The following is a 27,910-nucleotide window of genomic DNA, read 5'->3' on the forward strand; positions in this document are numbered from 1 at the left end:
CATCTGTTGTAGGACTCCTTGTTTTTTTTGTCACTAAAAACAGTTCTTTATGACTCTGGATGTATGTTTGGGCTCCTTGTAACACTGCAGAATTAATTTGGGACAGACTAGACACCTCCCTGATAGTTAGCCTACAGCATGATTGATACAAATCTGAACGTGAACAGTGGCTTAAACGTTTGCTCAAAACTGTATATGAGCCAAGTCATTTCGAGAGAAGTTTTTTTTTAAAAAATGTTGCTGCATTTTTAGTAGTGTAAGACTCGCTGAGAAGACAATCACGTGGAAAAACAGCTAAAATGCTCCAACACAGCAACAGGTGTGGTATTGCCGCACTGTTTGTCCTTGCCCGGATGCCATCAGATAGCCGCCTCCCACTAACAACACTCAACTGTCAGAGACAACTTCTGCATTTACTGCGCTGCACAGATTTGAATATATAAAAATGCCTTAGCTCGGTGTTTCTGCCGTGACAGTGACACACAGTTATCAGGATTCACTCAGAGTTGCCGCACCACACATCTCTGCGACTTTCTCTCGAGTTCAAACTGGCAGTTGGTAAGTTTAGTTAGCCTCTTTAGCAGCGGTAGCATTGTACTAGCCTACCTCTGTTTACTAGCTTTACCATACCATGTATAGCGACAACACAAGACGTCTCTGCTTTATTTCAAAGAAGGTAAACGTGCCGTATGTTAGCAGCAAGAAAGTTTGAGTTGTTTATTTTTCACTCGGCGAGAGCGCACGCATGTCTGTCATGTTAGCTAATCTGTCAGTCTGTGTGAACGTTGAAAGCTTTAGAGTGATTAACTTATTGGCTTTATGTGATTTCCACAGATACAGAAATAGATCAGTGATGTTTGGCTAAGCTTTTTACATGAGGCCAGCACGTAACAATTGCAAAACTCTCCAATAGTTTTGCTGGCTATTGAGTCGTTGGGACGTGTCAGCAGTGCCAATACAGATCATGAAACAATCCAGAATCAATCATCAAACAATCATGAAGAGAAACCCGCTCCCGCTCCCAGAGAAACCACTGGAAACTAAAATGGCACTCAGTAGCGCACATACCTCCGCCAAGGCCAAACATTTCTACACATGTCCTCTGTAGAAAGGACATGTGTATTTACGTCAAGATCCATAGATTATTTCCTGGGAAACGGACGTAAATATCGAAAACAATTTTAAGTAAAGTCATTGAAAAAAATTCCTAGTTCTGACTCTTTAACCGCATCGACACCAAAATTAAATGGGTTACTCCCAGGACCATGGCCCATCCCTACAAATTGGTTCAGTACATTTTGTGTAATTTCAGTCTTAATTTATTTTACATTTCAAACCTAATATCAAGTCAAGTAATGAAGAGTGTATTTACTGTGATGTTTTGGCAACCAGGTGCTACAACAAGCACCTGAGGTCAGATGAACCAAAGAGGTCAAAATAGGACAGTGGATTCACTTGTTTCCTGCAGACTGATAAATTGTTCTGAATGAACAGAAGACAAAGAGTTGAAAAAATGTTAACGAAGACGCATTCACTGTCCAGTGGAATGGAGAGTCTGAAGTAATGGAGAACACAGAGGAGAGGTAAACACACACACACACATACACACACACACACACACACACACACACACACACACACACACGCACTCTTTAGAGCTGTTCCTGTCCTGTTTATAGCTGCTGAGTTACCTGTTTCCACTGTAAACATGTTGAATATGAAACTAAGATGCCCATCAAATTATGTGTCCCTTAGGTATGACCCAGACTCGATGTGAGATTAGATCAACCAGTGGCTCAATCTAACAGTTAAACTTAAATTACTGTAAATAGCAACTTTGATACTGTGAGATTTGTTCAAAGTGCTTTACGAGTGATTGATTAGAGTTGTTAATTAATGTTTGTTAGTTTTATATTTCAATGTTAAAAATGATCAGCCTCAGTCAGTATCAGCCTCTAAAATCCACTCTCAGTCAGTCAAGCTTACTAAATATATTTTATCAATTACTGCATTTTTTTATTTTTTATTTTAATTTAAACTTCAAGGAAAAATAATTTTCTGGATACGTCATATTTGCTAATTTGTTTTACTATATGTAAAAGTCAGACTGACATCAGAGGAGTGTCTGGCCAGTATAGCATCTCTACATTGCAGTTCTTTAGTATATTTGTGTCTGCTGATGCTGGACTGGAATTTAATCTAACTGTCAGGGAGATTGTGTCATTAAACCACAACACAGGAATGAGAAAAAATACTAGGAATTCAGGTGGTTTGTGGGCCTTGTTGGTTGTTGCCATATTCAGAATTTGGTCCTGGTGTTCAGCTGGTTTGGGTTTGGACACTGTGTTTAGGCTGAGATCTAGTCTAAATTCGAGACCCAATTCAGGCTATAATAGTAATACATCTGTGTGTTGTATTGCAGCCCTGCATATGAGCAGGACCCCGCGCCTCCAGAACGAGGACTTCTCCACATCTGGCAGTCAGCGGGCCCCAGTGAGCAGCTCTCTCCAGAGAGAGTGCTGCTTTCCAGGCCCGTTCTGCACGCCACCGTGGGAGAACACCATGGGCTCCTGCTGACACAGGGTGAGTGTGTTTTTGTAGTGAAGGCTCACACTGTTTCATGGTTCACATTTCACTTAAAAATTCTAGTTGAATCTTTCCAAAAGGCAACATGAGATTTTGAATAGGGTATATTTTTTAAACTAAAATCTTTGGTCTACTAAAACAGCATGGCCATCTGAAACAATGTGGTGAATATGAACTGTATGTTTTTGAACAGGTGATGTTGAATTATTTAGTGCATATTGTAATGTGGTGGTATTAAGATACAGCAATGTAATGATTATCATGATATTTTGTCCATATTGCACCATTTGTATTGGAAAGGGCAACTTTTCTTCTGTGTCTGTATTTGTTCAAACCAAGTTGCTACTATGGAGCTGTGGTGGTTATATTATTATATCTTTTATCTTTAGCAGGCAACCCCATAGCCGCGTGGTTAGGGCTCAGACCATGTGGGCACAAATGCTCTTAGCAGGCGAGTCCCCAGTTCGACTGTAGGCCGGCATGTCATTCCCCTTCTCTCTGTCCCATTTTGTGTCACTCTTCACTGTCCTATCGAATGATAACTACATAAAATAGCCAAAAAAAATCATTACATCTTAAATAAAAGTCGTACCATAATCTTATAACAATACACACTTTTTTTCTCCCTGGTGCGACCATACTATGCATTAGAAACACTCTAATTACAAAATTAGCCATTTCTACTCAGTTGCTTTTGTCTTCCAGGTGGTCAGGTGTATTCATTCGGGGAGCTGCTGTGGAGGGATCTGAGCATCCCGGCATCTGCTCCGCTGCTGGAGGTGTCTCTCCTGGGGAAGACGGTGGTCCGTGTGGCTGCCGGCGGCTTCCACTGTGGAGCGCTGACGGAGCAGGGCCACATCTACATGTGGGGAGAGAACACTGCAGGACAGTGTGGGCTGACTGACAGGAGCACAGTCACAAACATCACAGGTTGGTCAACACCGTATTAACACCTCACTTCTAGTTTTTTTGTCTGTGCTAAAATGTAACTTTTCCTTGCACTTGGATATTATTCAGTTTGTTCATCAGCTGCTGTATCAAGGTGTTGTGGTGCCCTGTTGCTACAGTTTAAGTTTGAGGTACTTGGTCTTGTCAAAAAGATGTTAGTATGTGTCAAGGCAACATAAGCTATCTAAAAACCACACAAACTCTGATTGGTCTGGTCAGGCTGCTGTATGTTTTCTCCTACAAGTTCCTGGTGTTGGTAAAGGTTGCTGATAGTAACGTAGATTATAAAAGCATCAAAAACTGGTTTCTTAAGTTTTGGTGTAAAAACCCCGCAAACAGCATTTAGACCCTGTATGTGTATACGTGTGACACGCGCCTTGTGTTAGTTTCAGAGCCGTGCCTGGTCAGTGTCGTGGACAGTGAGGTGGTTCCTCAAGCAGTGGTTCGGATTGTGGATCTGGCCTGTGGACGGGAGCACAGCCTGGCTCTGTCATCCCAGAATGAGCTGTGGGCCTGGGGCAGTGGCTGCCAGCTTGGCCTGGTCACAAACAATTTCCCTGTATGGAGACCGCAGAAGGTAAGTTTGTGTAAAGTCAATGTATTTCAGCATTCAAGACTGACCTCAGCTGTCAAAAAGTCAGACTGAAAACCTCAAAAAATCAACCCTGTCATACATATTGAGTTTATTTATTCATGTAAGTTTATTTCATTTAGTTTGACCCATATTTATAGAGTTTGTTTGGTTGAGCATATATGCTGTCAACTCTGTCAAATATTCAATCATCTGACACTGAATGTATGTATTGTTTGATGGTGAATTGATGATGTTTCTGTGTGTGTGTGCATGTGAACACTTTACAAAATTTTATATTCAACCTAATCATCAAATTTGTGTTATTTTACAGGTGGAGCACTTGGCTGGCAGACATGTAATTCAGGTAGTTTTTCTTCCTAATATCTTCATTGCCACATTTAAATTATAAAAATACTAGGTTCTAATTCCACACATACCAGCTCTATTTATTTCTTGCAGGTGGCCTGTGGTGCCTACCATAGCCTGGCCCTTGTTCGCAGTTTACCTCCTCAGAACTACAATACCCAGAACTGCCCTGAGAAGAGGGAACGGGGCCAGTCACCTCACTACTCAGTGACAGAGAGGGAGGAGCTGGTAACAGTTGATGATGCTCACTACTGTCCACTGGGGGTGGAGCTGTCGGAAGCCTTAACGGGCGAGGTAAATATAGTAATAATAAGAAGAAATTAAAGAAATTTGGTGATGACTAATACATTCAAAAAAATGGATATGATGGAAATGGTGTGGAAAATAGTGCAGAAATTGTTGCTACACATTAAGTACAGTCTCAACAACCAGAAAGCCATACAATTACAGAATCTAGAGGATGTGAAAATGTTAGAGGATGAATTGTAAACCAGCCATTCTTGTGTTCTGGTACCATGGGATCTTTGATGTACAAAGATTTGTCAGCAGCTATAACACTACATCATACTGTTTCCCTTCTGCCAATATCTATGCTCTTTTTAGCAGTGCAGCTGTTTCAGCACTGGTTAATACCCCTGTCTGGTTTACATTCCCAGACCTCTCCCAGGAGACGAGGCCCCAGACGAAGGCTCCAACCTGGGGGAAGGTCAGCTGGCAGCAGCCCTGGCTCTGGAGCTGGTTCATGCCCATTTTTTGAAGACCGCAAATATACCACTAAACAGTACAGTATTATATAACACAAGTCTCTTTTTTTTTTATCCCTTGATTTTTTACATCTTTGCATTCAGTGTTTTTCTCTCTCTGTTTTCTCTCTTCCCTTTCTTTCCTTTCCCTTCAGGAAGAATTTCCCAGTTAGTGCCAGTATCGAGCCTGACGGGCTCAACACTGACCATATGACTCAGACAGATGGCAGCCCAAAGTCCTACTCACTGTCAGGCTGGAGGGCCAATAAGAACTCCGCTTTCCCTGATGAGACGGAGCTCCAGAGCCTCCTCCAGAAACTCTCTGGCCACACATTAGAGACACAACACACCACTGGTCCTGGGGATAGTGATTCACTGAGCAGTCACACTTCAGGTTTGTTATGTATCTGTTCCTTTTATCCTTCGAGACCATTTGTTTATTTGTTCTTTCATTTATTTCCTCATGCTTCTTTGTTTGCCACTGTTTTGGTCCATTGTTTTGCTTTTCTTGATTTTTCATTTATTCAATCTTTGCATAAATGTGTTTCATTGTTTGTATTTTTACTTTGTGTGTAACTTTGTCTTCCTCTTCCTCCATCTTTCTCTCCAGACGACAGCTGTGTTTCCTCAACTCCCTCCACGGATCTGTACACCTCCAGTTACAAAGATGAATCGTCAGTTAAGAGTCAAACCACCAAGTATGAGTTTTCTTGACAGTGAAGCACTTTATTTGGTCAAGAATGTTTAGGAACACTGTCAGTCTTTTATAGTGATAATATGTTGAGACAATAAATTCCAGAAGTATAATTATAAAAGATATCTTGATATAAAAGATATTTGAAGAATTTAGGTAGTGCGATTACTGTGTTCAATTACATACTTCCTATATGTCAAGAATCCATGACTCAAATCCACTGAAACAACAGAACATTTTTTGTGGATCTTTGAATACAGGTGATTCACTTCACTTCTATCTGAAACCACACAATGAAAAAGGGGAGAGAATGAGTCAAGGGAATGAGGGAATAGAGGAATTTTTAGCAACGCAGATACACACCCTGAATTCTGGTGCTTTATCTACATACCAAAGACTCTCACCTACAATGTATTTGCAACCTGATCTTCTTTCCTTTAGTAACATTGGAGTGTCTGGGCCGTACTCCTCCTCCCCTGTGTGTTTGGAAGAAGTTCGGCTTCATCTGGAGGCAGAGAAGAAGGAACTTCAGGGGCAGAAGAGCTCCAGTCTTACAAATATAAACCAGAAGGCAAAAACAGCCGCAAACAGGAGACGCTCACTGCCTGGAACACCCACCCATGGTAGGAATGGTTGGGTGTGAACAACTTGACTATACTTTTGGGAAATAGGCTTATTTACTTTCTTGTGGAGAGTTAGATAAGAAGGTTGATACCCTGAGCTTGAAGTATGGAACCAGGAGACTGTTAACTTAGCATAAAGACTGGAAGAAGCTTTTCACTAGGAAACATTTAAAGCATGTTACCCCCTGTAAAATGATCACTTGTAGCTATTTTACATTTCTGTTACAACATGCTAATTAGTAAGCAAATTAAAATCTAACTAGTTTTAAAGGTACAGAGCCAACTGTCTAGCCCTGCCTCCAGTCTTCGTGCTAAGCTAAGCTAACTGTCTCCTGGCTTCATATTAAGAATACTGATCTGAGAGGTATCAATCTTCTCATCTAACTCTCAGCAAGAAGGCAAACAATCATATTCCTAAGATGTTTAACTATTCCTTTAAGTTGAGGCTGCAGCCTCCGAGCTGGAACTGTCAGCTACAGCAACATGAAAACTGCAAAACCAAATGCTCAGAAACACTGTGAATTTCAACGTCATATTGACTTTGGACTGTTTACATAATTGTGATTTTGTCAGTAGGTCTACTCTTTCACATCAGTATATGTTTTTACATCAAAATGCAGAATGCATCACCACACACTGTGCAAATGCACTTCTCATACATTATCTGCTACCAGTAGCATCACTGACACTCATTCCTCTTTGAAGTTCCAGCCTTGCTAACAAGGAAGAAGAATATAAATGTGTTTGTCTTTCACTTTGACGCACTGAATAACAATGGGTTCTCCTGATAAGTAAGTCAAGATGATAGCATAGGCATGATCACGTGATAAACTTGTTGTTATCTAGAGATAACAATATCTGCTTTCTTGAGATAACACAATAATTAACCTGTTATCAGGAGAAAAGTGTTCAACATGAAAAACTTTTTCTGGCTTGCGAGGAGTTTCCGGAGTGTCAGAATGAAACTCTGTGACCAGTCAACATAAACCTGAAAACCATTCAGCATGTAGACTTCTTTCGGAAGTCTTTTTGTATTTATTAGAAACTGGATGGCTTTTGTTTACCTGTGTGGCTTAACAAAAGTGTTTATAACAACTGAAACAGAGTGGATCTCCTGCTTTCTTCTATTGTTATCATTGCTTTGATTTCCTGCTCTGTGCCCACTGACCTCACCTTGACTGCTTCAGCTAGCTCACTGCTGGCTATTTTGGAGAGAAATGGATTTACGAGTTTTTTCCAGAGGAGTTCAGAGTCATTAGGGTGTGTTCATACCAAACCTGTTGGATGCGGTTTACATGTGTTTGCCCATGTGGTACAGTTTATTTAGGCTGGTGAGAACATTGTAGTTTGAACTCTGTTGCAGTTTATGATGAGAACATAAGACTTACCAGCTACAGAGTTACATTATACGGATGAAGAGCATTTGAAGTCATGGCTCAGTTGTTTGAAGCAATAATTTTACCAGGATTTTACCATTGCATCATGTGTTTTTTTTTCAGGGTCTCCACGGCGACGGCGGCATTGTGCCTGCAGGCCATCCTCTGCTGGTCGGACCCAGGCAGCAGCACCAGAGGAGGCAGGAGACGGGTTGCCGTCTCTGGAGACAGAAGTGTGGAGCTGGGGCCGTGGGTCTGAGGGGCAGCTAGGCCACGGAGATCAGCTTGCTAGGTGTGTACACACAAACACATAATAGAAATATAATAAAAACATAATGTATTCTGGCTTGTATAATGTTGTCATACACTAAAACAGAAAAACATTAAAAGAAAATAGTTTGATATAAACTGGTGGCAACAGTTTCTACTGTGTACTCAATGTGAACATCCTATGCATTTATAGTTATGTTAAGCACTTTGGATAAATCACTTCATAATAGAATAGATTGTAAATTTAAGTAAATTGTATTTTTCTAATGGTGAATGTGCTCTGGCTAAACTCTCTTCTTTTTATAATGAGAATCACAATGAAATAGTCTGTTTGTAACACATACATTTATAAAGGCTTTTACCTGATCCAAAAACATATGCAAACTTATTGCAAGGATATAGAAATAGTGTTTGTAAGGTATCATAAGCATCTTATTAAGTAATACTTATAATAATAGTAAGTAATAATTTGTACTAATCAGATATTAAGTATTATGATAGTGTCGTTTTGTGATTAAATACTGTAATAAATGACGTTACCGGTAAATGTGCTTTGACTTGCAAAGTCATGAGAAAGAAATTATATCCACAAGACTAGACTTAAGCTTGTATCTTTGTGTGTGTGTGTGTGTGTGTGTGTGTGTGTGTGTGTTTCCAGACTCCAGCCTCTGTGCATTAAGTCTCTGACAGGCGAGGAAGTGATCAAAGTTGCTGCAGGGTCACACCATTCATTAGCACTGAGTGCTCAGTGCCAGGTAACAGACACACAGCGTAGCATGCACACACACACGATTGTACTTGTATAGGTGAAGACTCCATTTACACACCAAAATTTTGTCATTCAAGTCAAATCGGTACTTACAAACAGGAAAACACGAGCACACCCACACTCACACACAATATGACTGCCCTTGTGTCTTGCAGGTGTACTCATGGGGCAGCAACATGTGTGGACAGCTTGGTCATGTCAACAGTCCTGTCACTGTTCCTCAACAGGCGAAGGTAGAACAATCGGTACAGGCGGTCATGTGTGTTCTTTAATTAATTTGGTCATTCACATTCAATTTGTCTGTGTCACTCAAATGCATATTTCTACATTCAGTATTTACTGACATCACTCATTTTTACTCCCAATCAAATAAAATGACTGAAACGATGTTAGATATAAAACATCAGTGCTAACATTCAGAAGCTGTCGATGATACTGTAAAACATTATCAACAGCATACAAATATGAATGCAACAATCCTGTAAACATCCTAATAGCACACTGTGTTTTGTGTCTTGTGGGCCACCGTAGCTGTCTGACGGTCTCCGGGTTTGGGACGTGTCAGCTGGTCAGAGCCACTCCCTTCTCCTAGCTGACGGAGACTGTGTCCAGCCAATACTTTTGTACTGCGGTCAGCGTCAAGATCCATTGTCAGCGCAGAGTGAGAGGTCACACCAGAATCAAAGGTCATGCCAGAGGTCACCCAACAGGGCGGAGAGTTATACAGTCAGACCCACCCTGCTGCCTTTGTGCATGGAGGTTTGTAGGTCGTTTTTTATGTTTATTTTTAGAGGGCTAATTATATAGCATGGACCAGTGCCATGTTCCACAGCATTTAATAGCCTAAGCTAATTTGCAGTGCCTGTCCCTAGATGGGCCTTTATACAAATACACAAAAGTCAACAAGGATAGAGTAAAATAACCACTGTTCAACGGGACTGAAACTTTAAGTGAGGAAGATGATGGGTGTAACTGCACCACTGGGCTGTATCTATTTTTATTTTACATGTTGGAAATAGGTCATTATGGTTAAGGTGCACATAGAACTTTTATGTGTGGTACTTGCAGGAAATTGTCATCAGACAAAAGACCCATAAACATCACACTCACACGGGTTAACCGACCATTAACTGTTAACCAACAAAATTAAAATTTACTATTTACAAAAGAGCCATTAAAAAATGCCAATACACAGTGGTGTAAGTGGAGTGATCCGGAGTGTCTAAACAGAGAGCGAGACAGACAGGCACACACACACACACACACACACACACACACAGACACACATGCGGGAGACAAACACCTCCCAGCAGATCATCATACAAGGCGATGGTTCTTTTAAATTCATTGTTGTAAAAGAGGCAACATCCTGCTGAAATTCATAAATTCCTGAGTTGATTATAAAGATCAGCTCTACATATGATTAAAAAACGGCAGAGGAGCAGAATTGCTTGTTGGCCGGTGCAGAGAAATGCACTTCTTTTGTGAACCGCCAGGTTACTGCTCAGGCAACACAGAGACGAACTGGCATTAAACCTCACGATAAAAACAGCTTGTCTACTTGTTTTTATGTCGACAGTGTTGGGGTTAATTTGGTACATAGTCTGTTAACTGCAAGAACTGCTCAAATGTTACTGATGTCCCAGGATATTTTAACTGTTTAACTGACAGTATTAATCAGTCATAATTCTTATGAACAACCCTCCATCACACAGGGACAGCAGTTATATTCAGTGGCCATGTTGTTGGTGTATACTGTCAAATTAGATGGTGAGTGGTGTGGAAAAAGAAACAAGCCCAGGGCAATTTTTCACACTAATGTTACTGCTTTCTTAGTGTGGGCAGAGATGGACGTTCAGCCCACATACCTAACCCCAATTTTATCTGCACCAAACCCTCATCTAACTCATCCTGTCTGTAAACTCAGCGTGAACTTAACAAAAACATCATCATGCTGTTCATGTGTTAATGACATTAGTTTCCTCTGTGCCTGTGTGTGTAGATGGGTTATATTAGCAGCGTGTACAGTGGCGGTCAGAGCTGTGCGGTGTTGGCAGACCAGAACATTATGGGCTTCATCTCAGCTATCCACGAGCTGGCCTCCAGAGAGAGACACTTCTACTGCTGGTTGAGCAGCGTCAGGAAGCTCCTCCTTACCCCGCTACGTAACAGAGGTGGGACATTCTCTGTGCTGACTCCTCCTTTGCTGATTAGCACTAGTTTCTGTGGTGCATCTACTCTGCGTCTCCACCTCTGACACCCTTACTGGTCTTGGTTTTGAATGTGGGGATTTGAATATGTTAAATGTAAATGAAATCATGAAATGGCAGCAACTGCAAAGGACTATGCACAAAATACAAGAAATTTTTCTGTGAAATAACACATGCATGATGTGTATGTGTACTCTCCTCCTCAGAGGGTGTGTGCCCATCATTAGGTGAGCCTTGCACTCATCTCTTCTTCTCTCTCTGTGAGAGTTTTGTTCATCTGAGCGTCCTGATTGGTCAACACTCCACGTCACTCAGCTACTTCCTGCATGATGTGCAGGGCCGTGATGTCACCTCCTTTCCACTACTGACACACACCGAGCACTTCCTGGACATTTATAAAGAGTAAGGTTCACCTTTTTGTCTCAGCATAAAAAATCCACACTGTATTTTTTTCTCGAGAATACAGCAAGTTCAGCGCAGACATCAGACAAATGAAGTCAGCTGTTTTACTTGATTAATTTGATACAATTCATTAAGTGAAATAAAGTAAATGGATAAAAAAAGTAAATAAATGTGTTTTGAATTCATTTTCTGTCACAGGTTATTTTAGGGGATATATTTATTATTATTTATTATATTGATTATATAGTTGGGTCAGGATCTGTCTCTGCTTTATACCTCTGACAGAAAAGTGTGAGTTTTGGTTTGATTCATCCAATGTTCCAGGCATCTTCTGTTAATTTAATAATTTGGTTTACTCTGGTCAGTGGTTGGAGAGCAGTGCGGGTCTGAGGTTGATCAGTAGCACCTGAAATCTCAGTGTGTCTTGGGGGCTAAATTTGAGATATAACCAAATATGAAGTGTTCTTTTTTATGTTAATAATTAGTGGGTAACAGTCTGCACTGGTTGGTGTTTTTCTTTGGATGTTTAATATGGACCTATGGAATTCTGCATGCAGGGCCTTTATGGGATGCTTGCCCCATCTAGTGATCCCTTTTTAATTTGCTAGTGGCTATTGCTAAAAGGCGTTTTTTCTATTTTTTTCTTGGCCTAATATTTCTAACTTTTCACTTTCATTTTGTCATTTGTTGCAGTTATTCCATTTTCATGTTTACGTTTGCTATTTCCTGCTACATTTTTTTTCATGCAATATTTTTTGGGCGAAAGAGGTGTTTTCTTTTGTTTCAGATCTCTTCATTCTTGCTCTTTTACTATGCTTTTTCCCATTTTCACTCTTTTGTTGTGCTTTATTGTTCCTCTCATTTACTTTGTGTAGCATCCCACTTCATTTGTCAAGAATAACTTGACTTAAATAATTATTACAACTGCCAAATTTCTTATATGAAATGTGTCATTTTCTCATACAACACACAGCACTTCAAAGGCAAATACTGTAGCTTTAAGTAACAACAGACCCCACGTACTATATCTATACTGCATTTGACTTTGTATTTGTTTGAATACAAAGCTTGGGTTATTGAAGTCAGTCATTCCTGTCCACACCGTAGCCAAACTGTGAACACTTTTGTAGAATCCTAGGCTTTAGACACAAACCAGGAATGTGGCTTTCAGAGCAAATAAAGTTAAATCTTACAAACTTTCTGTTGACAGTAGATAGTGCAAGAAAAAAGCATGTACAGATACTTTCAACATGTCAACAAAAGTAAGAATACCTCTGATGTAACCTAGAGGTTACAAGTTGTTTTCACCAATGAGTTCATTTGACATTCTTCTACTGTATCTAGTATGTGAACTAACATGAAAACCCCTGATAAGATATCTTTGTCTCTCTCCAGGTACTGTTCTGCATTAGGTAACTTCCAGGTGATGGGTGGATTCCAGTCACTCCATAAACTCTCACTGTAAGCTCCTTTTATTCTAACTTTATGTTTTCACTTGAAGAGACCATATTCACATTAATTTGACCTGTGAGTGCCACTGCAGAGGGCTAGAGCAACAGCAAGTGATTTTTTTTTGTCTAAGCATTGCCTTAATATTTGCAGGAAAAGTTTCACTGTTGATGTTGATGATCATCCTCATGCTAAAATAAAGTTCCTCTGAATTTTTTGCTCCAAAACAAACCATAAGTGTAAAGCATATCACACCCTGTGCAGCAGGAAAGAGTTACCAGACAGCAAGTTTTTAATAAAGCAAGTGGATTAGCTTCCATTAACTCAAAACAGATATACATCAGTAGATGAAAATACTGAAACTAAGTCCTAAGAGCATCCTTTTTCTCTTTGTGTCTCTCTCTGTATGTTTCTGTCCAGTGAGTATTTAGGATCTCAGCAGGCCATGCTCACTCAGCTGTGTGTTTCAGAACAGTCTGTCAGTGGTGACATTGATCTGGTTTCATTGTTATACTGGCCTCAGCAGCAGCTCCACCAATACAGCCGAGTCCTGCTCAAACTGGCAGCCTGCTATGATGTGGTGAGGATGAAACTATGCTCTCACCTCATGCTTCTTTTTGTATGCCTTTTTAGTGTTGTTTTTTCACTCAAACATTCTTTTGATCTTCCATTTTTCCATCTTTCTATGTTTCCCATGATTGAGTAATTTTGTTATTACTGTCACTGTATTGGCTATAAGATGCCCCCACCGCCACTCATCTGTATGTTCAAATATACAGTAAAAAAAATTGTTTCTCTCCCCAGTTCACGATGGAGTATCAGTCTCTCCATCAGGCCTGTAGTCAGTATGAGTCCCTGTCTTTGTCCCTGTTGAGGAGGAAGAAGGAGGCTGAAACCACATTTCTCTTCTGGAAGACCCACTCTGGAAAAAATACTGTGAGCTGTGTGTTTTGTGATTATAGCCTGCAAACTCTCTTCTTGTTTGTAATGTTTTTGTGAAAAAATCTTCAGAGATTTCACATTCCCAAAATGATGATACACATAAGACAGCATGCTCTACTCTGAGTTGTTAAACATCAGCAACTGTGCTTGTGACATTTATTTCACAAATCAGGGATAATCGTGTTTCTATTCATATGATAAAGGAGACGTTTGATTTACCAATTAAAACACTTTCTAAAAAACCATGTATAACACAAATGACAAATAACGGAGCTAAATATGTGTTTTTGTTCTTCAGGAGGTTCTGCGTCTACCACAGCGTCGTGTAGTGTGTGAAAGCAGCAACAGATCTCTGACCCTGCAGAATGCCGGGCGGTTCTCCAACCACTGGTTCATACTGTTCAACGATGCACTGGTGCACACACAGGTACACATACACACATGCATGCAAACAGAAAAAAAATACAGCCAAATGATGGTACTTTTCTTCTGTTTGTAGATAGTAAACATGATTAGCTAACAATGCCTGCAGCAGGGTACAATGTACCCATCTGTCTTACTTTTTAAATTAATTTAAAGTTGTCTTACAGTGAACAACACCCACTGCTTAAACATCAGAGAAAATCCACAGGATCTTTGTCAGCCATGCTCAGATCAGACAATACTTCCACTGGATCTGTGTGTTTGTCTCTGTCTTCCTGGTGCTTCTGGACACCTAACGTGTTCTGCATATGAAGTTTAAATGTGTACATTGTGTCTTTTATTCACTCAGGGTGCCATTCCCTCTCAGAACTTTGTAAGTATTTCTGACTTCCCAACTTCAACTCCAACCAACCAGTTTAGCTATCCTGAGCTTTGAGCTGCAGCGGCATAGGTGGGCTGGCCTCTGTTCAGTGCTCACACTCTTGGGAGATTCACATGGTATTAGTAAGCAAATAAATGAATATTAACACAGAACCTTATGTAATGTTGAAGCGGCTGTTCGCTGAAGAAACCCAATACGTTTTACTCCCATCCAGACAGTTTCAGTTTGATTTGCAGAGGTCTGCAGCTACTAGTTATCCACTCAGATGCCAGATCCTTTGATACACCTACCTAACACTAATGCAACCCTGCAATAAATCCTATATCCATTGTCGTTATAATATTCTGTTTTTGTTTAAATCTTTGTTAAAACTCTCAGTATTGTGTTAGTCTGAGGTGTTTCTAATATTTTGTGCACTCCATTTATATCAGTTATATTTATATCAGACTAACTGATAAATATCAGGCTTTGTCACCCTTGGCATTGCAGATGTTCTGTGTTAAATTTGATTTATTTTATGCATGTTGTTCTGATGGCTGATTCTGTCCAAACTGACCTGTAGCTGCTGCCAAAACAGGCTGCTCTTACTGTGTGTGTGTGTATGTGTGTGTATTTGGGTTTAGCCAGGCAGTGGTGAGAATAAACATGGTCATGATAGCTCATAGCCCATAAAGATGCTGGTGAAAGGATGCACTGCTGTGTTCTAGCTTTCAAAAGCATCTAATCCAAGAGACAACCACATCACCAGCTCTGAACAAGCAGACATGACAGTCACTGATTATCCCAGATGACAACTTCTTCATTCTTGGAGGATAACATCTTCACTGTTACCTTGTCCTGTGTGCTTGTTTCAGTATAAAACACATTCCTGCTGAACCCTAACTGAGATCTTTCCTTTCTGTTTGGTGTGGGGTGTTGTGTTGATAGACAGTAGACAGTGGTGAAACCTCTTCTGTTCCTTTCTCCGTTTTGTGGTTTTGGGTTCATGTCCTATGTTGTGTATTGACATAGTTGATGCTTTCTTTTCTTAATTAATTTGAAAATACATTTTCCTTCTTAATTTGATAGTTAACCGTTGTTAAGATAAACTAGATTAAATTAAACTAAACTGAAAGGAGTATGTCAGATGTTTTGCATATTTTGGTACATCACCAATAAATCATATTACTTTGCATTGTTGCTAATTCTCTAACTCACACTGTAACTTTTTTTTACTTTCCTAGCTTCATAGCTGCCTTGTTTTTAGTTAAAGGACTTGAAACTTGCTTGTGATAAGTCAGCCAGTTGAAAAACTGAAAGTATGCTGTAAGATATAATAGGAATAATTTTTGTTTGTTTTAGTTTTGTCTAGTTTGTTCTGGTTTAGTTTAATTTAGTTTTAGTGGTAATACAGAACTGGTGCTCAAACATAATTGAAATATCATGAAGGAAATGGACAAATATGTGTTTTTTGTAACAGAATCAGGATATGGTGGACAGTGACAGCTCATTCATCTAAATCAAGATTCCTCACAGAATCCTCTTCTGTATACAGTGCATCCGGAAAGTATTCACACCCCTTCACTTTCCCCACATTTTGTTATGTTACAGCCTTATTCCAAAATGGATTAAATTCATTTTTTTCTCATCAATCTACACACAGTACCCCATAATGACAAAGCGAAAAAGGTTTTAGAAATTCTTGCAAATTTATTAAAAATAAAAAAAATGAAATATCGCATGTACATAAGTATTCACACCCTTTACTCACTACTTTGTTGAGGCACCCTTGGCAGCGATTACAGCCTCAAATCTTCTTGGGTATGAAGCTACAAGCTTGGCACACCTGTATTTGGGGTATTTCTACCATTCTTCTCTGCAGATCCTCTCAAGCTCTGTCAGGTTAGATGGAGAGTGTCGCTGCACAGCTATTTTCAGGTCTTTGCAGAGATGTTCAATCGGGTTCAAGTCTGGGCTCTGGCTGGGCCAGGACATTCACGAATTTGTCCTGAAGCCACTCTTTCGTTGTCTTGGCAGTGTGCTTAGGGTCGTTGTCCTGTTGGAAGGTAAACCTTCGCCCCAGTCTGAGGTCCTGAGCACTCTGGAGCAGGTTTTCATCAAGGATATCTCTGTACTTTGCTCCGTTCATCTTTCCCTCGATCCTGACTAGTCTCCCAGTTCCTGCCTCTGAAAAACATCCCCACAGCATGATGTTGCCACCACCATGCTTCACCGTAGGGATGGTATTAGCCAGGTGATGAGAGGTGCCTGGTTTCCTCCAGACGTGACGCTTGGCATTCAGGCCAAAAAGTTAAGTCTTGGTTTCATCAGACCAGAGAATCTTGTTTCTCATAGTCTGAGAGTCCTTTAGGTGCCTTCTGCCAAACTCCAAGCAGGCTGTCATGTGCCTTTTACTGAGTAGAGGCTTCCGTCTGGCCACTCTACCATAAAGGCTTGATTGGTGGAGTGCTGCAGAGACGGTTGTCCTTGTGGAAGGTTCTCCCATCTCCACAGAGGAACACTGGAGCTCTGTCAGAGTGACCATCGGGTTCTTGTCACCTCCTTGACCAAGGCCCTTCTCCCTTGATTGCTCAGTTTGGCTGGGCGGCCAGCTCTAGGAAGAGTCCTGGTTGTTCCAAACTTCTTCCATTTACGAATGAAGGAGACCACTGTGCTCTTCGGGACCATCAATGCTGCAGAAATGTTTTTGTACCCTTCCCCAGATCTATGCCTCGATACAATCCTGTCTCGGAGGTCTACAGACAATTCCTTTGACTTCATGGCTTGGTTTCTGCTCTGACATGCACTGTCAACAGTGGGACCTTATATAGACAGCCTTTCCAAATCATGTCCAATCAATTGAATTTACTACAGGTGGACTCCAATCAAGTTGAAGAAACATCTCAAGGATGATCAGTGGAAACAGGATGCACCTAAGCTCACTTTTGAGTGTCATAGCAAAGGGTGTGAATACTTATGTACATGCAATATTTCAGTTTTTTATTTTTAATAAGTTTGCAAGAATTTCTAAAAAACCTTTTTCACTTTGTCATTATGGGGTACTGTGTGTAGATTGATGAGGAAAAAAAGTAATTTAATCCATTTTGGAATAAGGCTGTAACATAACAAAATGTGGGGAAAGTGAAGGGGTGTGAATACTTTCTGGATGCACTGTATGTATAGCAAAACTGAGAGTACATTTGCAGTGTGTTGTGGAACTTGCATGTCATTTCTGAAGACATAGTTTTGTAAGATCAGATAGTGTGATGTTAGCTAATAAGAATGATCAAAACCCACATATGCAGAAAGTTGGTAATAAAATGCAATGAACAAGTGCTCTCTCTCTCTCTCTCTGTCTGTCTGTCCCTCTCTCCAGTTCTCCACGCATCACATCTATCCTCTGACCTGCCTGTGGGTGAAACCAGTCACTGAAGACAGCAGCAGACTGTGAGTTTGTTGTTTATAAAAATCCAAAACTGTAACTGTCAGCCTAACATGGCTAATGCAATCAAAAAGTCAAATGATGAAGATATGTCACTCACCCCCACCCCCCTCATAAGCTAATGTAATGCTACAGCGTAAGCTTTGTTTGCTCATACCACAATCACCTGTAAGTCTGAATGTATCTTTGAATCCTGCTTTTGAGTTTACTGAAGCTGAAGCTGTTCAAACGAGCAGCAAATGCCACAGCTGAGTGTGATGGCTGAGAAACCTGTCATTCTAATTAAACTTGGCATGATACGACTCACATACCACTCTTTAAACAAACATAATAAACAAACAATGGAACCATTTTTTCCCAGAGAAACGATTTAGATGAAGTGAAATTAGCTCTGCCAGCACCTGGTGGCAAACAGATGAAATGCGTTTTAAGGCACAAGAGCGCTAGCGAACATCCAGCCTCAGTGGTTGCTTGCTAATTTGCAGACTGTTGTTTTCTCTGGAAATCGCTTGACTACACAACTAAATTGTCCTCTGATGTTACCAGTTTTTGTTTTTTTGTTTTATATTCCCCAAAGCACTTGTCCAAATTATTATTATTACTGCTTTCTGAGCTATCAACCCTAATTTAAATTATGTAGTTCTACTTTCTACTATGACATTTTTTTCTCGTTGTGTGAAACCCTTTGTTTAGCATATACTGAATGATGAACACTTCTCCACAGATCAAGGTTATTATTGTCCTTGTCTTGTGTGTCTTCAGCTATGCCATCAAAATTACATGTCCAGAGGAGAGTTTCACCGTGGTGGCCTCAACACCACAAGAGAAGGTACATTTATGTTTATACGCTTATTATACACACACTTACGAAAGTTTTGATGTTCATCCAAGGTGTTTTATATTTTCTCTCTCTTTGTAGAACAAGTGGCTGCGATCTCTTAACCAAGCAGTGGATCAGGTGCTGGGTGGTGGAGGTCAGGGGTCATTGCCAGGGGTGGCGGCAATGTCTCGTACCGCTTCTTACATGTTCACTGGAGAAGGACGGTTTAAAGACGCCCATTACAACGGGGGCTGGCTGGCAGGACGAATTCATGGCAGGTTAGAGAGCATGTTTGAAATGTTCCCAACTCATATCTACAGTGTAGTTAGTACCACACAACAATAACACCAGTATGAATTAATTAAAACATGCAGAACTAGGGCAGAGACAGGGACTTTAGTTTAGCCCTCAGACTTCATATCAGTAGGGATTTCTGGGGCAAGGAGATAGTGAGTTTGAATGAGTGAGCAGTCAATCCATCTACGGGGGAAGAGTTCAGGGTGGACAGGGATCTAAACAGACCATTTCCAGCATGTTCAGTCCAGACATTGTTGAGTCAACCTGGCAGTAGATAATTAAATGGCCACCGAGTGTAAAACTGGCTTTGTGCAAATCGTATGTACAAATAGTAAAATTGAATTTCTTTTTACAGAGGAACCATGAAGTGGCCAGATGGACGGACGTACACCGGGAACTTTAAGAATGGACAGGAGGATGGGTCAGTACAGTAACCTGGTGTAGTACTAAAGAGCTGGTTAAAATGTTATTCATTTCTCATATGAATCATCTCAACTGTCATGCAGATTTGTGATGAACTTGCAGAAACAGAAAATAATGTTGGTAGCCAGCCTAAATTGTTACGTTATTAATAATTAGTCGTTTCGTTTTGTGTTATTTAAAAATGTGTGATTAAATGGCAAATAATAAACTGTTGTTGCATCATTCCTGTATATTATAATTAATATTTTTGTTTCCAGCTATGGGGAATGTATAATACCTAACAAAGTGCTGAATAAACCAGACACCTACCAAGGACACTGGAGAGATGGCAAGATCCATGGTTTTGGCAAGTACAAGTCAGTACACTGTTTTCTTTTGACTTTTTAGTTAGGTAGAGAGTGGCATATGACAGCTGAGCATGACAGCTCAAGTCATAGGAGTCATGTCTCAAGTGTTAAGTAGCAGTACTTGACACCAAGTCACAAATGTCAAGGACAATATTCAGTCTTATTCCATCTTTAGTCATCAACTGTGTCTCAGCAATAACTTGGATCCCAAGTCATCAAAATTGGGGCTGGAGTACTAAATCATTCAATTCATGGTATTTTGATTTAATCAGCGGCCTGTGTTGGAATTGAGCACAGAAGCCTAGCTGTCTTAGTGCACTTCTCTACACATGAGCATGAAGAGCACCACTCTCCGTGATGTTGTATTCATGGCTCTGTGTGTTCTGCCTAGGTATGCCAGTGGCGAGGTGTACGAGGGCTGTTTCTGTGATGGGCAGCGGCATGGTTACGGCATGCTGAGCTCCGGTAAACAGGTCAGAACCTCCAGCGTTTTCATTGGCCAGTGGGTGCAGGACAGGAAGACAGGGTACGGCGTCTACGATGACATCACCAGGTCTGATTAATTCTTCTGCTTTAAACCTCAGAAAACCTCCTATTTAGCTTTTAAAATTTGGAAATCCATAATTTACTATTTGTGGCAAACACTCCCTCATGAGGAATGCTTCTTCTTTTAGCCTGGAAACCCTAAAGACAGAATCTTTTCCTTGTATTCCTTTGATAATAAGAAACTATCATGTCGATTTTGTATAAGGAAAAAGGGGAAAAAAAGCCTTGATAATTTTAAAACATATTCCTGAATATTTGTTGACAGATAAATAATGTGTTTGTTTTTATGATCAACTGTAGTTTCAGTCAGTATTTCAGTGGAATCTTACTTGAAATCATTGAAATCGCAAACTTTCCCAAATAGTAATGTCATTCTGACTGTACTGAAAATGTGCAGTGAAGGAATTTAAATTTCATTAGCAACATCACACTGCTGTCATTAGTCCCTGATCTCATTCGTTTTCCCAGAGGTGAGAAGTATATGGGATTGTGGCTGGATGACCAGAGGCATGGTAGCGCTGTGGTTGTCACACAGTCCAGTGTGTACTATGAAGGGACCTTCAAAGAGAACAAGATGAATGTAAGTTCACCCTTAAGTATGTACTCTGGTAGTACTCACATATACATGATTGGATGTGCAGAGATCCAACTGTAGATCCAACATCTGAGGAAGTACAGATGTTAGTGTTATGTGTTGATGAGGTAGTCTGTATTAGTTGTCCTCTTGAGAGAATTGATGTGTGTGCCAAGGGATGTGAAAGACTCCGTGGTGGTAATGGGTTGCTCATTGACACGTATGGAGGTTTATTGTTTTAAATATATCAGAGATTGCTTCCATAAATTTGCTTCTATAAAATTGGTCCCAAATATGCACATTTTGGGGCATGGACTTTTGGAAACATTTTTAATTTACATTTTAACTAAACAAATATGAACAAATACATGAAGATTAGCTCATAAAATGACAAAAAAAAAGAAAAAGAAAAAAGATACAATCTATGGGCACCACTCTTATCATTGTGCATTTGTAATATGACTGTATAAAGTTTGATGCAGTGTGTACTTTCTATCAGGGTCCAGGGCTGCTTGTGTCCGATGACGACACAGCTCTCAATGGGGAGTTTTCTGATGACTGGACTGTCAACGGGAAGGTAGTAAGAATGTCTCTCTTCTTTTATCTGTATGCTCTGGCTCTTTGTCTGTCATGTCCATAAAGGTATTGATGTCCAGTGGTCCAGCACCATAAATGTTGTGGTGCAACAGAGATCCCCCTACTTATAAATTATATTCTCCAGAAGTAAAGGAACATGTTTGTTTGATGCAAGACCTGACAAAAATCACATCATCATTATTTTTATATTTTTTTCAGTGAAAATGAAACACAAAAGTGACCCCTTCAACTGAAATCGCATATCACAATATCTGCCACAATAATCGCAATTTGATTTGTTTGGCATATCGTGCAGCCCTAGTTGTTAGTGAAGTTATTGCAAAATAATTACATGTCACTATCATGAAAGTCAAAACCCAACTGCAAAATTCTGAAAATAATTTCACATTGACTACTTCTCCCTTCTTCTTCAGGGTGTTTTGTCCTTGGCTAACGGTGATTGTATAGACGGCCTGTTCAGTGGAGAGTGGAGCGCAGGGCTGAAGGTGGTGGGAACATACAACAAACCAGCCATCGATGAACCTGAAAACAAAGAGAGAAACAGCCTGTTGTGAGTATTACCTTGCACTATTTAAAATCAGGATTTAACCTGAATCCTGAATTGATTTCAAAAGAACAGGCTTTTGTGTGCTTATCTGTGAATGTGAGAATTAAAGTGAGACTGCTGGTTCTTACCAGACGTATGACAGGATATTTTTAATAGGGATCGACCGATTACAGGCCTGGCCGATTATCAGTGGTAATATTCAGCATTTTCCGATTATCAGTATCTTTTTTTTTTTTTTTTAACCGATAAAATAAAATATCTCTGAGTAAATGTGTTAGGGCCTTACATTTTAAAAGGGGACGGTTAAAACATCTTATTTGGTGATAATAATAATATATGATAAAACTATTAAATTAAGAAGCATCCTTTGGTTACCAGGTGAATCAGTTCACAGGTGAGGACAGCACTGAAATCAACCAATTAATTCCTTTGCAGTCTGTGCATACAACTGATAATTACTAATATACACTCAGTTGTCAGTTTATTAGGAACATGTAGATAGAACTGATGTAGTCTAATACAACAGTCCTACAGTAAATCCTCTTGCATGGACGTTACAATGTTCAGTTTTTATTAAAATTGGTTTAGATAGTTCTTGATTATAATTGAGCTGTGTTGCATTACAGAGGTACTTCTGTTATTTACCTACTTTCATTGATATAAATGTGGTGGACAAAATAATAAAAACACCTGGACGCCACGGTGAGTGTCCTTATACAGCAGTAGTTTAGTGTTGGCATATCGGTTCCAAATATCAGTTATCAATCTCCTTGATTACCGATAATCAGTATAGTATATAAGCCTTGAAAAAACCACATTGGTCGATCCCTAATATTTAAGTTCGTATCATCTAGAACTTTACTTCCTTTTTGGTATTTTAAAAATGTAAAAAATGTTTGCATGTGCAGCAGGTTGGGTCAGTATGTGGTGCCTGCAGGTCAGAGGTGGGTCTGTGTGTTTAATGAATGTTGGAGTCGACTGGGCTGTGATGTAGCTGGGAGAGGAGAGAGGACTACAGCCTGGGAGAACATTGCTGTTACCATAACAACTGCACGGCGCCACAGGTAGATACAGCAACACACGCACACACACACACACCCACCCAACCACCAAAGCAAATTTAAGTGTTCCTATGCTGTATGTTTCTAAAATATAATGTTGCAAATTAAAATAAGTGAATGTGTGTCTCTGTGTTTGTTTTTGTGGGCGTAGCCCAGACCTCAGTAGGTCTCAGAGCAAAGTATTGGAGTGTTTGGAGTTTATTCCCCAGCACGGAGAACCTGTCACCACTGCAAACTATGACAACATACGACGATATCTCATCAAGGTACAAGAAAACTTTCTGTGTCTCTGTCTTTGCGCTGATCTGTAAATTGATTCGTGCTGTAGAAATTGACGGTGTATATAGACTGAGAAATGAGAATAAAGTACAATAGATGGAAGCAGAGTATTCATCAGAATAGGTAATAATACTCCAGTGTTTCTTCCTGAAATCTAAGGCAGGCTACCCAGATGTTTCTTATCTTTTGTTTTTTTGTTGTTGTTGTTTTTTTGTTTTGAACTACTGTGTGTACAATACTTTGGGACACAGCAATGCCGAAGAATTAGAGGAACAGACCTTTTACATTATTAGTATGTTAATATAAAATCAAAATGTCACTAAAAACCTTCCAGTGAATGAGGAGAACTGATTATGGCTTTTGCTGTAAAACAACTGCATGTTGATTTACAGTCACTGGAAACACTTTACCTTTGTTTGGTTTATTAGAGGTTAGCAAAAACATGGCTATCTGTTTGTTAGTAATATAATACTTGACATATAATACTTGATATTGACATACTACTTTTAAGTATTTGTGTTTGTGTGGTTGTATGTCAGGCATGTGAGACCCCCCTCCACCCTCTGGGCTGGCTGGTGGAGACGTTGGTAACAGTTTACAGGATGACTTACGTCGGTGTGGGATCCAACCGCAGGCTGCTCAGGCTGGCTGTCCAGGAGGTCCAGGCTTACCTCATTCATTACTACAGCATTGTCAGGTAGATTCATCTTCTGTTCTCCTGCTCCGTCTTTGCATTTCTGTCTCCAGTTAGACCCAGATAGGGTATCTGGATGTGAAGCCAGAGTATACGATCACCCACCTGTCAATCAAAGTGGCATGCCATCAATTATGCATGTCTTTAAGCCATAATAAGATTTAAATGGGTGAGGTATATAAAGATTCTCCTCGTACAGTTGTCATGAAGGGGTAAATTAGCTATAGAGGAAACTGATCGAGGTCCACTATCATCAAGCATGTTCCAATCCCTTCAATGTTCCTCATAGGAGATGAGGTGTGAGGAGAGAGGAGGTCCACAGGTGTATCAACACCCCTGTGATTGTAATGTCTTTATTGATTGGTCAGCTGATCTGATGGGACAGTAAAAGGACAGGCTCCCGTTTGATGAATACACACCGTCCAACCTCACATCTATTCCTCACGTCTCTCTCCCTCCCATGTGAGGAAGAGACACGAGTGAGGAAAGTGAGGACCCACCTTAGTTATGATACAGTGGACACAATGACTACATCTGTAGTTGCGTGCTATGTTCAGATTGGTATTAATATTAATATCAGTATACCACTCTGATGCTGATATTTCAGTCTACAGCTTTCCAAGCAAAAACCACAAAAACACCAACACAAAGAATGAAAGAACAAGGAGGAAATTCAAAATAAATGAAATAAAATGTTTTTTTAGATATGTGTAGGCCAGCATAAAAAAAAAACTACACTTTGCTTGCAGGTTTCTGTTTCCAGGGTTACCAGATGATGGTGGCATCATCCCAGACCCTCCAACCTCCCCATCCACAAGCAGGCACAACTCTAACACAGCAGAGCAAGGGTGAGCGTCTACACACACACACTCACACACACACACACACACTCACACACACAATCACACTCACACACTCAGAGCGATGGGTAGTGATTGTCATGTTAACTTACAAGATGACATTATCCGAACAAGACCCAGCCAGGTGGCACTTTCTAGTCAGCTCATCTGTCTCTGTGATACCGAAACAGACAAGCTGTACATTAAACCTTCATCTCTCTCTTTTTCTCCTCTTCCTCCACCTTTGTTCTCCAGTGTTGTGGTGGTGAGCTGCTCCTCTCTGCTCCTCCCTCTGCTGCTCCCTCGACTCTACCCTCCTCTCTTTACCCTGTACTGCCTGCAGGAGGAGCAGGAGGAGGCCCAGTACTGGGAGCGCATCCTTCGACTCAACAAACAGCCCGACCAGTCACTGCTCAGCTTCTTGGGAGTGCAGGAGTGAGTTTGTACATGCAACACAAACACGCTCACACACAACCGCACGCGCGAGCACGCACACACATTTGTTTGTAAATCCACAGAGAACCTGCCTCTAGATAGTGTTAAATTTACTGTTATGACTTTGGTAACTTTTATCTCAGATACACAAGAAGTTTCCTTTCATTGACAGATAACATTTTATTGAGTTTGTTAGACTACCTTATTGCTATTTTTTTTATTGTTTGTGTAGCAGTCATAATTTTTTTTTCCTCTTGTAGGAAATTCTGGCCAGTGTGGATGTCAATTCTTGGAGAGAAAAAACAGGTCAGATACCAACTGTCTGTTTTCTCCTTGTGTACCTTTTCTTATTCATCAGTCATTTTGTCCACCAGTTTTCAATCCATCTGTCTATTACTATCACACATTATAGATTACCTCTCATTCCAACATAAAGTTATGATGTGCTGTATGTGTTTACAGTCACATCTGCTGTAATATAACAGTTTCTCTGCTTCTCAGATTGTGTCCAGCAGTAAAGATGCCTGCTTCGTTTCTGCTGTAGAGACACTCCAACAAATCAGGTAGCTGGCATGTGAACTGACATGATGTACAAGAGACATGACCACACTGAATTAACACACACACAAAGGTCCCATTTTAAAACTCATCATCAGTACCTGAAAAATCCAAGCAAACCCTGACCTCATGTGACATGACGTGGCACATTATTCAAACACTAATACAGCACAACTCAGAGCATTTACAACATTTAAAGTTCATACATTATTATGTAAAATAATGAGTTAAATATTAAAATATTTGTCCCCCTGCACATACAGCACCACCTTCACTCCATCAGACAAACTCCTGGTCATCCAGAAAACATTTGAGGAGTTGACCCAGGAAGTAAGACCTATGCTTGATGGTAATTTCCTGTGGTGCATGGATGACCTGCTCCCCCTCTTCATCTACGTGGTTCTCAGAGCTAGGTGTGTTATCTCACCCACAAACACGCACACACTGTGTTAGTAGATGTAGAAGTTGAAAAGTTGGTCTAATCACTTCACTCTGTCGGTTGTATTATCACATTCTTATTCATGCTCGTACTGTTTCATGACTATTTAGTTATATATTAGTGGCCAGTTCTAAGAGGTACTTTGCTGTTATCACTTTGCTGTTATTTGGTACTAGTACTGTTTAATGACATTCAGTTGTAACTCAGTGCAGCTAACACAGAGTGGTGAGCAAAGGCTGTAGGCTGGTGACTGAACATGTTGTGTTTTAACTGTTCTACTCTCCAGGATCAGGAACCTGGGAGCTGAGGTCAGTCTGATAGAAGATCTGATGGACCCCAACGTCCAGCATGGAGAGATGGGACTAATGTTCACAACACTGAAGGTGGGACCCCACCTCACCCCCCTCATCACCCATCATTGACATAATGCATTCCCTACTTCCTTATCCTAACCTAAACCTAATTCTAACACTAACCCGTAAACCAAGTCTTACCCCTCAAGCAGCCCCCCCCCCAACCACACCTTAATCACACACAATTTATCACACCCAAAGCAATTTATTAATTTTTCATTTATTTTCTTGCTCACTCACATACATTCATATGTGTATTTCTCATTTCACCTGAATCTAGGTAGTGCAGGTCTTTAAACATGCCCATGTGTTTCTGCTGCAGGCCTGCTATATCCAGATCCAGCATGAATCGACTACGTAAAAGGGGAGAGGAGGAGGCCCCACAGTCAGCAGGATGTGGGAACTGCAGTGATTGCACAGTTACACACAGGAGCTGCCAGAACAAACCAGTCAAACCACGTGTATTCCACTGGTAGCCACTGGGAAGCTGCAGTGAACAGAGGGTGTGGAGAGTCTAACACCCTCACCTTCTGTCAGGAAATAATATCTGACACTCCAGTTTTGATCCTATTGGTATGTCACAGAACTCCAGAGTTCCTTCATTTCTATTAAAGACAGCATTCAGAGGAAAGCAACATATTGCCCTCTTGTGGACATATTAGAAAACTGCCTTATCATCTTCATTGCAAAGGCAACGCTGTAAAAACACTGCATTTTACTTTACTTTACAATATTTTCTATTTTACAGTAGTTCCCTAAAGGGTAATTCATGAGAAATTACTGGTGTTGTACTGTGTATTTGTCCTGTTTCATCTGCTTTCTATAAGAACTTGACTGACCTGAAACATGGGCACATTTTAAATGGAAAATTAATAGCTAATAACTGAAATAATAATGTAAATATGTCTCTAATGGCTCAGCAG

At 40.3% G+C, this 27,910-nt stretch overlaps 1 protein-coding gene across 1 annotated transcript; it reads left to right on the forward strand.

The window, feature by feature from the left end:
- The first annotated feature begins 399 nt into the window (after positions 1 to 399).
- LOC111218243 (alsin-like) lies at positions 400 to 27,697 on the forward strand. The gene is made up of 40 exons (XM_022740450.1): positions 400 to 558; positions 1,393 to 1,583; positions 2,423 to 2,583; positions 3,292 to 3,516; positions 3,921 to 4,111; positions 4,440 to 4,472; positions 4,568 to 4,768; positions 5,131 to 5,255; positions 5,373 to 5,611; positions 5,828 to 5,915; positions 6,353 to 6,534; positions 8,034 to 8,202; positions 8,839 to 8,935; positions 9,105 to 9,182; positions 9,481 to 9,708; positions 10,952 to 11,123; positions 11,366 to 11,561; positions 12,957 to 13,022; positions 13,431 to 13,590; positions 13,815 to 13,946; positions 14,251 to 14,379; positions 18,113 to 18,183; positions 18,941 to 19,007; positions 19,098 to 19,276; positions 19,651 to 19,716; positions 19,976 to 20,074; positions 20,457 to 20,618; positions 21,080 to 21,191; positions 21,685 to 21,762; positions 22,196 to 22,332; positions 23,238 to 23,393; positions 23,542 to 23,656; positions 24,209 to 24,366; positions 25,113 to 25,211; positions 25,458 to 25,637; positions 25,898 to 25,943; positions 26,139 to 26,200; positions 26,459 to 26,608; positions 26,921 to 27,017; positions 27,310 to 27,697. The coding sequence occupies exons 2-40, from the start codon at positions 1,564 to 1,566 to the stop codon at positions 27,346 to 27,348; spliced, it is 4,965 nt and encodes a 1,654-aa protein (XP_022596171.1). The 5' UTR covers positions 400 to 558; positions 1,393 to 1,563; the 3' UTR covers positions 27,349 to 27,697.
- Positions 27,698 to 27,910: the final 213 nt, after the last annotated feature.

This window comes from Seriola dumerili, unplaced genomic scaffold, assembly GCF_002260705.1.
Source record: "Seriola dumerili isolate Sdu_G_001 unplaced genomic scaffold, Sdu_1.0 BDQW01000052.1, whole genome shotgun sequence".
Lineage (NCBI taxonomy): Eukaryota > Metazoa > Chordata > Actinopteri > Carangiformes > Carangidae > Seriola > Seriola dumerili.

What these genes read in the sequence shown, in the direction of transcription:
- LOC111218243 (XM_022740450.1), top strand. Translation starts at nt 1,564, where the DNA reads ATGGAGAACACAGAGGAGAG. An exon ending in CGGAAGCCTTAACGGGCGAG is followed by an intron (nt 4,769 to 5,130) that starts GTAAATATAGTA and finishes TTACATTCCCAG; the next exon opens with ACCTCTCCCAGGAGACGAGG. An exon ending in CCTCAACACCACAAGAGAAG is followed by an intron (nt 19,008 to 19,097) that starts GTACATTTATGT and finishes CTCTCTTTGTAG; the next exon opens with AACAAGTGGCTGCGATCTCT.